General features: G+C 32.5%; 1 protein-coding gene across 1 annotated transcript; it reads left to right on the forward strand.

Annotated features, from left to right (window-relative positions):
• The first annotated feature begins 280 nt into the window (after window positions 1-280).
• LOC146530381 (opsin-2-like) lies at window positions 281-10,397 on the forward strand. Its single transcript, XM_085200942.1, has 8 exons — window positions 281-539; window positions 5,811-5,996; window positions 6,116-6,325; window positions 7,587-7,723; window positions 7,834-7,999; window positions 9,126-9,312; window positions 9,557-9,639; window positions 10,021-10,397. Exons 1-8 carry the CDS (start codon window positions 484-486, stop codon window positions 10,130-10,132), a joined length of 1,137 nt encoding a protein of 378 aa, XP_085057068.1. The 5' UTR covers window positions 281-483; the 3' UTR covers window positions 10,133-10,397.
• Window positions 10,398-12,173: the final 1,776 nt, after the last annotated feature.

Below are 12,173 nucleotides of genomic sequence, written 5' to 3' on the forward strand. Positions count from 1 at the left end.
TATAGTTAAAGAACCGAGAGAGCGCGTCTCGAGTGAGTATGGCCGAGTTAGAGAATAATGACTGAAACTACCTATATGACTTTTTCATATAATTTGGTGGGCTGTTTTTAGCGGTTTCATGTTTTAAATAAATAATGTTTTTGATTAATTTCAAATCAAGCTGTAAAGCGAAAACTAATTACTTTATTAAGTTATTTGAAACCAACAAAACAAAATGTATTTATTATTTGTAAGGTTTCTTATAATTCTAACGCCTATGTAATGTAACCTGTGCTTAGGCTGCGCAAATCACTACAGATCCATGTCAGTGAAATCACGACTAATCCTATCACGGGCATACGGATAAAGATAATCCTGGAAATCTCATTAGCGTAAGAATCGTATAAAATGCTGAGATGGTGAACGCAAACCAGCAGTTAGTCAGTGGTATGCTGGCCACGCACGCTACCGAGGACTGCTCACAGATCGATCCCAATACTCAAGATGGAAAATGAAACGCAAAACTACAATGTTTATGGCGCGTACTTTGCGCCACTCAGGTATGGGACATACTATATATATGATATAAAAAAAAAGTAATTTACACCACGATCGGTGTTTCAATACAAAAGGGCCACAAGCCGAAAATACAATATTTTTACAGTAGAGCCGTTTAAATTTTTGAAAACAGTTATTTATCATTTACTCTTATTTGTATATCGTATTTCTATTTGTCTATTGTATATCGCACATATTCGTATTATATACCATCAGAAGCGTATTTAATTAATCTGTTCAAAGCGTTATTCCGAGAGGACGCTACTGAGCCACGATAAACGTTAGCTCCGTATCTTATGTACACAAAAAATACTAAAAAGTGATTATTTATACTAAAAATAAGTACAGTGGAAGCATAAACATGTGACTATTTAGGAATATTATAGGCAACGTTCAAAACCAAGGAATAATTAAGTAATAAACGTGTGTAATAAGTGAAGTGAAACAGTCCTCAAATATGAAATATCAGTGACATAACCGACAATTAATAGCTAAAGCCGGTCTAAAAAAATTAATCAAAAAGATGAAAACTATAAATTATATCAATCAAGTGTAAAAGTAATGACAAAACTTACAAAAATCGATAAAATCAATATTAATTTAATAAACATTTAAATCAATGACAGCGCCATCTAGACGACAAAATATAAACTATTAGGAGTAAACAACTATCCCGCTATCTTTCACCTAGTGGGCAATAGAGAGGGCAGTATCGGAAGAATAATTTTGTGTAGTCAATAATATTCAAGGAGGAATTTTAAGGAGTTAAGAACTTTATAATGTATGTGTCTTATAATAATATATTTAACATCAAACACTGTTGATTATTGTAAGTGAATTAATTGTTACGGGAAAATAGATATTGTAGCAGATTTGTTTGTAGGACCTGTTTATCAAACAATAGTGCAAAACGAACATTCGGTACGACATAAAGACTATTATTAGATGTCGACAAATTTAAAACATTATTATATCACCAGCACTAGTTGTAAGAATTTCAATGCCACCTAAAACTGTTATTAGGTTATTATTATTATTTTTTTATTTATTTATTTTAACATTATTAATTTTCTTCTGTTCTCTTTTTCTTTTGTATTACATAAATAAAGTTAGCTCTAATAATGATAAGAACACCAACTAAAACACGTGCGATGCGGGCCAGTGCGGAACGGGAGAAAATTCGGGAAGTGGGAATAAGAAGGAAGGAAAGGGAGAGTGTAGAGAGTGAGGAGAGTTGTATGGAGGCGTTGAGGATGAGTCCCGATACACCTTCCGCATAAAAAGAGCCCCTAATATCAGCATCCGTACCTGTAAAAAAGAAAATTAAATTAGTAAATAAAGAACCAATAGTTCTTCCTGCCGTCCGCTGCAGATGTGTAGGACTTAGACACACTAGATAGAACTATCACCAGTCTGGTGTCCGCTATCTGCGTTGCAATATCAGAGGGAAAGTGCGTAACGTCACGTAACAAATTTAAAACTGACGCAAAAATGACTCGAGACGAAAGCTAACACTATGTGTGCAAACCAACAATTATTGTCAAATGGAAAGACAACAAGTCTGTTTTAATGGCCTCAAATTGCACCGGCTCGATCTCTTCATCTGTAGTGAAGTTGTAATTTCAAAATTATGTTGATTGTTCTATATACTAGAAAAGACTATCTTATAAATGGAATAAGATTTTTATTTTTGATAGCAGTTTAAAGTATTCAAAATGACCTTCAAACAATACACTTCAATATTTCCCTATTTGCCATACTGCATATAGCGATATTTAAGCGTTAGTTGCTTCATAAATTTCTGTATAGTATATTAAGATTATACATTTTTATAAACCTCATTATCTCTTCTTTAAGAAAATATAATTTGTTTTCTATAAATAATTGTCTTTAAAAAGATATCTTTAAATTTTTAAAAGTGTAATTTTTTAACATTTTCGTTTTTTCAATTGGAGTTTTCACTGTTACCGCTGGCTGCCGCTGCCGAGAAAACTATATCTATGTATACTACAACTATTCAAAAATTAGAGGAAAGGATAAAATTTTGCGCATATTTGTGCCATTTTGATTTAGAGCAAAAAAACCAAATTGTAGTAAAATATCAATTTGAGATATTTCATGAATACTGCTTTTATTTTAAATAATTGGCATCCTATTTAGTTCTTTTTGGTTTTATAAGTTTAAAAATAACTACCAGAGGCCTTTTTTAACATGGAAAATAATAATGTCTATTTTTTAAAGATAACATATATGTTTTGAAAGATAACGTTTCTTGCGCCTTGTAGACCAATTTCTATAGAATTAGTTAAAGAAAACTGAGAAAGTTGTTGCTGACATAGAAAATCCGATAAAATAATTAACTGCAACATTTTTAAATAAGAATGGCGAGGTGATACAAATCAAACGCGAGCTATGTTAAACGATATTATGATTGATGGGAAAAGTGGCTGAAATTTCAAGTTGTAGACCATCTAGTGCTTCTTGCAGTGCGTGTGGGGCAACACCAAGGCAGATGAATGACCTTACAAAAGTAATGGCAAGAGAAGTCAAGGAAGACTCTATCAAATATTGGGTATCTACATAAGATGCTTGTGTCAGGTGTATGGCGATAATACTCCATGTTTCGTATAATTTATCTTTCAAAAAGTAGTCTGAAACAATAAACGAGAATGAGAATGTCATGAGGATAAAGAAAGCTGGTGCAGAGACGTTTTCGTAAGGATCTCAGATTGAATGTAGACAAACCATGACAAAATACTGATAAACTGTTCCAGATCAGCTACGAATAAAGATATCTTTCACTTCTTAATGTATACCTCTGACCCATACATTTCAAACTTCAGCACACCAAGTGTAATTATATCTAACGAACTTTTTGACAAAGCTAAAGAAAATCTGCAAGTCACAGAATAAATTCTTTGTTTCTATTATATATATTATATATATTTTTTAATTACATATGATACATAATTTTTTGTTTGAAAGATTTAGTATACCTTAGTTACTTTTAATGATTTGGATATAAAAATAATTTTTACATAAGTGTATATCTCTTATTTATGACGATATCTAACTTTGAATTTTATTTTATTAAATAACTCATGACTTTTATTAATATCTATTTTATGTCATTGATAGCAAATATATACCCAAAATTTCAACACTTTGTGATGAAAACTCACCGAGTTACGGATTTTTGACACGAAGCGCGACATTCCGTTCTACTGTGCGGTGGGACAAACGCTCCAAGATATACGTGGTGGTTTCTGCTCCGAAAGTAATTGAGAGGTACAATCGGCACATGAGTGTGGTGGACGTACTCGATCAGCGGATGGAGTACTATAGAACTTTTAATAAAACTAAAAAATGGACCTTGAAGGTACTCATCCACTTTCTTGATTTGGCCATTGTAAACTCTTGGCGGCTGTATCGCAATGATTGTCAAGCAAACAATTTAACCAGGAAAGACATTTTACCCTTGTTGAATTTTCGTTTGAACATAGCTGACGAATTATCGAGTACCCCATCCGGAGAACGCCGAATGTCAAGTGATACTTAATATAAACCACCAATGGAAAATGAGCATCCTATTAGAAGACACTATAGACCGGCAAACAAACCCTCTGATGCAAAAAGATATGATGGGTACGATCACTTTCCAGTGTTTGACGAAATAAAAGCTCCAAGAATGTGTCGTCATGAATCTTGTGGCAGTCGCACGAAGATACGATGCGAAAAATGTGATACGTATCCATGTATTGCACGTGGAAAAATTGTTTTAAATAGTGTAAACAAAAAAATAATAATAGTCGTTAATAAAGTATAAACTAGTTAAGTTTTGAAAGTTTTTGTTAAACTTTGTCGTACAAATGTTGATTTAAAAAATTTAAGGTTAATATCGTCAGTTTTTTTTATATAGACTGACAACAAAATGACTGATTAAAGTACTTAGCTCCTAAATTAATAAAAAAATGTTTTATTAATTATCCAACTACCAAGTTAAACGTTCAATTTACATTACCCTTACGATCTTGATTAGATCAAGTTGTACCTGAAACTCACTATCGTGAGGGTTAACTCCTGGATTAACTATAAACCAATTTTTTTTACAATTTTTTGTAACTATTTAGACTATGTAGAAAGCAATAAAAACTATAACATAGAGAATTTCGAAAAGAAATACCTTCGGGTGTAAAGGGATATAGTGAATATAATTAAAAAAACAAAAATAGTGCCACCATAGAATAGAGGAAGGTCCCACATACCGTTCAGTGGGTCAAATGTTGGGTGTATCAGTATCTGTGATCCATCGTCATGTGAAACGATACAGACAGACAGGATCTTATGTGCGGAGGCGGGCACGAGGCAGAAACCGTGCAACCAGTGCCGTAGACGAATGTTTTGTAAGGATGCAAACTTTGAGAAATCGTCTTCAAACAGCTGTTAAGAAATCCGAAATCTCTCGGAAGAAGAGCGTAACGGGCTTGTAAGTAAACGAACAATAAGAAGAAGGCCAAATGAAGTTGGTTTAAAGCCAAACGTATCAGCCAAAGCGCCTAAACTTGAGGTAAGTCATCAAATTGCAAGATTATCGTTCGCTCGTCAACACCAAGATTGGTCTGACGATGGTGGACACTGGTTTTGTGTGAATTTCATCGATGGAAGGGAAAGGATGCGGAGGTATCGGAGGGAACGACATAATCAAGCAAATTTTACCGAAAGCGTCATACGGTGGAGGGTCCGTCATGCTGTGGAGTGACACTTTAACAGCTTTGGTCATAATTGATGGCGACTCCCTAATTGCACACAGGTACATAACTGAGATCTTGGAACCTCATGTAATGCCTTTTGCCCCAATATTGCACAATAACGCACGGCAATCTTATATGTAAGACGGACGTATTTTAGAAAATGAGCCTTCTATTTAAAAATTCACTTCTTATTAACTGTACGCTTTTCAAAATATGACCCTTTAGTATAAAAGTTACTTGCGTCTTGCGTTTTTCGAGTGCAGGATCGCCAGTTTCATGGGTGTATTTTTAAAATTATAATCTTTGATTATTGCAGTCGTTTTTTTAATAAAAAGGTTTCTGATTATTTTCGATTTGTGGCCCCCTTTTGTATTTAAGCAGCGAGTGATATTACATACAAATTATCTAATTTTAAAAACTATGCTCTTAACTTTAACCTAAGCCAAAGTTTAAATAATACACATATGTACGAGTTTATCAGGTTTACTTTTAATCAGGCATTATTTATTTCATCTACGTCAGATCTAGCGATGGTGTCAAAATGCTGGTCGACGGTCTGGACAGCGCTGATTTGGCAGTCGTACCTGAGCATTGGCTCTCGTACTCTGCGCCGCCTGCAAGTGCTCACACTGCACTAGCGTTGCTGTACTGCTTTTTCACCGCTGCTGCCCTGATCGGGAATGGCCTAGTAATTTTCGTATTTGCCACGTTAGTACCGATGATTTGCATGTTTTAAATTTTCGTTCGTTTTAAATTTTCATTTTAGTATAACTAGTATTTAGTAGATATAATTATCTTTTAATAATTACAATATTTCTTTATTACAGGACTAAAAGCCTACGGACATCGAGCAATTTACTGATTCTAAATTTAGCAATTTTTGATTTCATCATGATGGCCAAAGCACCGTTTTTTATTTATAATAGCGCTATGCGTGGTTTTGCTACCGGTGCTCTGGGTTGTCAGATTTTCGCTGTCATGGGTTCATACAGTGGAATTGGTGCATCGATGACAAATGCTTGCATCGCTTACGATAGGTATGTAAATACCCGTAATCCTATATACAGAGTGTTTTTGTCAGCACCACTTTAAATGAAACCACAGTTGACTACCCTAAAAAAGCCTAATATAATAAAAAACTTTTTTCCAAATAATGGTTCCTAATTTAAAAATAAGATATTTAATTAATTTGATATTTTTCTTCTGTTCTGTTCTGTTCTTTCTATTATGGCGTCCCGAGCGTGCCAGTTGAGGATTTTTCTCTTTAATCTTTTTAAAATAAATGTCAATTTGTCACAACTGCTTCTTTTATTTATATAAAAGTATTTAATATCTAATATTTAACTAATCATATTACAATGAGAAGGCATAATTGAATAAAAGTGTCCTTTCATATTGGCTGTCTTGAATGTTTGCACAAAGGTTTTACAAAGAAAAGGCGCATTTGGTTATGTGCCTTTAAATCGTAATAATTCAGAATTTACCTTATTTTTTATGTTGAGTTGAAAAAAAATAAACGAATTATTTATTGTACACTTTAAAAATAGATCTTTACAATGCCATGGTCTTGTACTTACTATATAAATGCAAGTATTTACATTTGCACATTTTCGAAAAACCAATGTTATTGGGATTTTTTTTAACAAAACCAAAAAATACTTTAAACTCCGTTTTCTCGATATTTACAAAATGTTATTTGTGCCCTTTTTCGTAATGACGGCAGTATGCGTAACTGCGTCACACGAAATACAGGTATGAATAAACCTGTATTTCGTGTGACGCACGATAAACATCGTGAAATGAAAAAAAATCCTACGTCTAAACTGCAGTTGTGGTATCTTGATTAATTTCTTTAGGTATGGGTTTGAAATATTTTACCCTATATGCTATTCCCGTGAAAGGAGCGCTGACGCTTCCATTCTGTATAATAAAACAGTAAAAATATTTTGTCTGTACATTTGGTATTTTTGACTGAAATGGATAGAGAGGCACTTAAAAATAATAATAGAAAGCAAAAATATATATTTTAATTTCTTGTCTGTATGTATGTGTGATCACGTTTATCTCCGAAAGTACTAAACCGATTTACTTAAAACTTTCACCAATTGCTTTGTTTTAACTCAGCAAAATATTTAAAGTTTGTTTTATCAAAATCCGTTCACTAAAAAAAAGTTATCGTCATTTGATTGAACTTAAGACATTAGTTTGCCTACGAATATATAGCAATCTATATATGTATAGTGGTTTTACATATATTTATGTATTATTTAATGCTAAATTTGTTTTTAATTTTCTAAGACACTCTACGATCACTCGGCCACTCGACGGAAGGTTATCGCGCGGAAAAGCACTTTTGATGATAGCCTGTGTGTGGATCTACGCTACGCCATGGTCTTTGATGCCACTGTTTAATGTATGGGGCCGATTTGTACCTGGTAATACTTTATATTATTCTCATCCAAAAAGTTACTATGACAAAAAGTTAAATTCACCATCAAGTTTCCATTTTTTTATTATTTAATCTCTATATTTTGTATTATTTCAGAGGGGTACCTAACATCGTGTACTTTTGACTATCTTACAAACACTTTCGATACAAAACTGTTTGTGGGCTGTATTTTCACCTGTAGCTATCTATTTCCTATGGGTTTTATCATATATTTCTACAGTGGAATCGTAAAACAAGTTTTCGCTCATGAAGCCGCTCTAAGGTAAATATATTTTTTGTAAATCCATTAAATAAAGTCCCTAATTAAGCCAGAAGCGCAGATTATAAGTAAATAAAAATAAAAAATACAATTATTGACGTAACTTCCAAGCTCCAAACGTGTTTATTGAAACTTACTGTAATTTATGACAACGATAAATACAATATAAACGACTCTTCTGTGTATTTTAATTTATGCAACACGCAATGCCTAAAAAAATTCGGCGGAAAGTGGGGAACGCAGTGTCTGGGGGTGACTCAGTATCAAACATTATATCACACACATTTATGTAACATATGCATATATATGCATATGTTACATAAATGTGTGTGATATAATGTTATACTTATTTAACATAGTAAAATAATAGATATTGATGATAACATTGTAAGATAATAAATATGAATTCAGGTATATGTGATTCACACCTAGCTTACTCAACATTACACAACTAATTTAAATTAACAAATAAACAAACATTATAAATAAAATATCGGTAAGTAACCGATCGCTGCAACTACACCATAGGACGAAGTTGTCTCCTTTAGTATATGCACCAGTAACGAGAGGGTTAAGAAAAATACGATTTTTATAGATATATAAACTTATATAAAATTTTAAATGAAAGAACAAATTAAATCTAAAACTTAACTATATCTAAGACTACTGCTTTCAATGTTAGAGAAACAGTAATCTATTTAAACCTAAATTTATCTAACTTAACGTACGACTTAATTACTCCACGATGGAATAATAAGTGTGGGAAAGGAAGAAATTACAGTCCCACCGGCGCCGTTCACCCGATCTCTCTTTTGTCAGCATTTAGTGGAGCTCGGCCGTCTATCTAAACCTTAATACTTTGTTTAAGCTCCCTCATATTTATATTTAATATCATTCCTTTTTCTCATTCCTTCTTTTTCTTCTTATAGTGTAAGTGGACTTTGGTGCTTGTTACGCCTATATATTTATTTAACTTTGTATTTAATTAAATCTCGCAAACATTACAAAACTGTCTTAACACTCCCTCTCACAGGTTCCCTCTCGATTTTAACTTTTTTATAGTTGTCATATCATAAATAGATTTTGAAATGTTATGTGATATTTATATTTTTATATTAATTTATTAAAGAGAACAAGCAAAGAAGATGAACGTAGAGTCACTACGATCAAATCAGAATGCATCAGCAGAGTCGGCGGAGATTCGAATAGCTAAAGCAGCGCTCACTGTGTGCTTCCTCTTTGTTGCGTCTTGGACTCCCTACGGCGTTATGTCGCTGATAGGCGCTTTCGGTGATCAGCAACTATTAACGCCTGGTGTAATTATATCTCACTATCATTTTAATAAATAAATATTTTGCAAAAGACATTCTGTTTTTTAAAAACTTTTAAAAATAGATATAGTAACAGAGAGTATTTATGGGAGACATGACATACAAATTAACAACATGTACTATAATCTATAATAATAATAACGATTAGCTTGGTTGTTTCAGCATTAGGAATCCACAATTACCTTTTGTATTTTCTACCATGTAACATAATATATACGCCCACTTACAGGTAACCATGATCCCCGCGGTAGCTTGCAAGACTGTAGCGTGCATCGATCCTTGGGTGTACGCAATCAGCCATCCTAAGTACAGGTGAAATATATTTAAAACCTTTATCTGGCTTGTGAATTATGTCTGAGCAATAGGCATGGATGCGGCTTAGATTTGAGTTCATTAAGTGATTATTTTATTTCTCATTTTATTTTAATTCATATTTAAATTTTAAGTTTAGTGTTAACTCTTTGGTCACTAATGCCTGTTACTATTATATAATGTTTATTTTCAATTAATTTCTCATGTAAATGGCATTGTCGAAATAAAAATAAAGATCTTTAAACTAAGAATAAAGATATAAATAAAATAGAAATCATACATGTACAAGGCACTTAAAATGTTACTATTTAATATGAATTTTGGATATAATAAAAATATAACTACTTTATATGTTTTTATCTTTTATTTTTGTTGTTATAGACAAGAACTACAACGAAGAATGCCATGGCTTCAAATAAGGGAGCCAGATGACAATGCTTCGACGGGCACGAACAATACTACTAATTCTACTGCACCAGCAGCTACGGCGTAAAGCGCTGCCGTAGAACAAATGACGAACAAACAACAACGACTATGCTAAACTAATGGACTATAATTCTTTCTCTTATTGTAATAATGATTATTATAAAAAAAAAAAAAAAAAATGTGTATAAGCTCAAAATGAGATTTAAAATATATTCTGACCGAGGAAAACTATGACGACACGGCTATGCTAATGACTTATGAAACGAAAAATATTATAATGTACTTAAGCAAAAACGATATAATAAATAAAATGACGAACATGATAAAAGAAATTGCATTATTAATTTTTATTTTTCTATTTACTCGATTACTAAAATATACAAAGGACGTACATATTTACATATATGAAAGCGTCTGCGCTCCTTTTACGGGAGCAGCATTTATATGGAAAAATATTTCAAATCCGTACCTACCTAAAAAAAATAATTAAGATATATACGTCAACAGTTCAGACGTAGGATTTTTTTTCATTTCACGATGTTTATCCATTACTGCTGTATTACGTGTGGCGCAGTTACGTATACAAGTAGATACCAATAACGACACTTACTGCGTGTGCGGGCGCGTAGCAATATTTTAGTTTATGGGGGTGGCACTCCAGTACTTTGAATCGAAAAAAATATTGTATGGAAACTAATGCCATCTATGACTAAGGGCAATGGAATAAAGATTCAGAGTTGATATATTTAGGCAGTAGATGTCGTTACAAACTACTATATTTCGTTTTCTTATATTTTTATTTCAAATTCAATAAAGAAGATAGATAATGATCAACATAAAAATAATTTCATAAGTTATCTACTATGTTTTCAAATAAAATATAAAAAATGTATAAAATATATTGTTAGGATACTCGTGCAAATGTGGGTGGATTTAAGTGAAAAAGACAATAAAAGCAGTGGAATTGTGTCAAACGGACACAGTTGCTTGTAGGCGGAAGTAGTGTTGCCAAACTATCGATAGTTTCGCAATCGATAGTTTTAATTCAAAAAAGCCCATGCGATCGATAGAACTATCGATATTATTGTATCTCCTGATTAGAAAAGAATCAATACAATCAATAGTATCGATACTATTGAATGTCTAGGAAACAATAGTATCGATAGAATCGATAGTATCGATACCATCGATTGTTTTGGACTATCGATTGTATGCCAATTCGCGATAGTATTGAGTATGATTCTTAAGCATTGCAACAAGATGAAATGAAAAAAACAAAATACATTTTTGTTATATTTCTTTTGTTTTTTTGTATTTTGGTCAAAAATACTTAACATGGCGTATCAAGGTGAGTGACTATGTACTAAATTTTCTTTTTCTTTTTCTAACAACCGAGACTAAAATAGATGTAAGGAACAAGTACCCCCCACCTTCAATGATCACCCGCAGTAGGTAAAGCACCCTTCCCCATGTTGTCTGTCACATAGTAATCCAGTTATTAATGTGCGTCATAGATGCCACCCGTGTGTTTTCATTTGAATATAACTCTAAGAAGCACCAAATTTTTATGGAACCAAGTGACTACCAAGTGTGCTATTTTTGAGGACGATGAGGTTCCTAATAAAACAGTAAAATAGGTTACGTAAATAATATTTAAAGGGCTCTTGATTTATTCTTTATTTTTATAAATGATTACTTATTGGATATTGATAGAGAGAAAAAAAATATGTGTTTATTTTTAAGAAAAGGTTTAATTGCACAGGTAAACATACTACTATCGTGAAATCCCCGGAAACACAATCTCAACATTTATTTTGCACTACAAATTTAACAGAAACGTCTACAAAAGGCACTATTGGAAGGAGAATCTGTAGTAATAACATAATGAAATTTCATAAATGTACCGCAAAATGTACCCATAATGCTCAAAAGTTTTATGACAGAGAAAGTGAGAATGAGATCAAAGACAACAAAAAGGACATTAGTGTTCAGACTACTTTCTATGGGACAAAAACTGAAGATACATCGACTGTTCATTATAATTTCGGTAACATAGTTGCTGAAGAAATTAAAAACTTGCCACTCACTAAAAAGTAAAGGTTATGACA

This window comes from Heliconius melpomene, chromosome 17 (assembly GCF_056956725.1).
Source record: "Heliconius melpomene rosina isolate 202511_hmr_F chromosome 17, ASM5695672v1, whole genome shotgun sequence".
Classification (NCBI taxonomy): Eukaryota; Metazoa; Arthropoda; class Insecta; order Lepidoptera; family Nymphalidae; genus Heliconius; species Heliconius melpomene.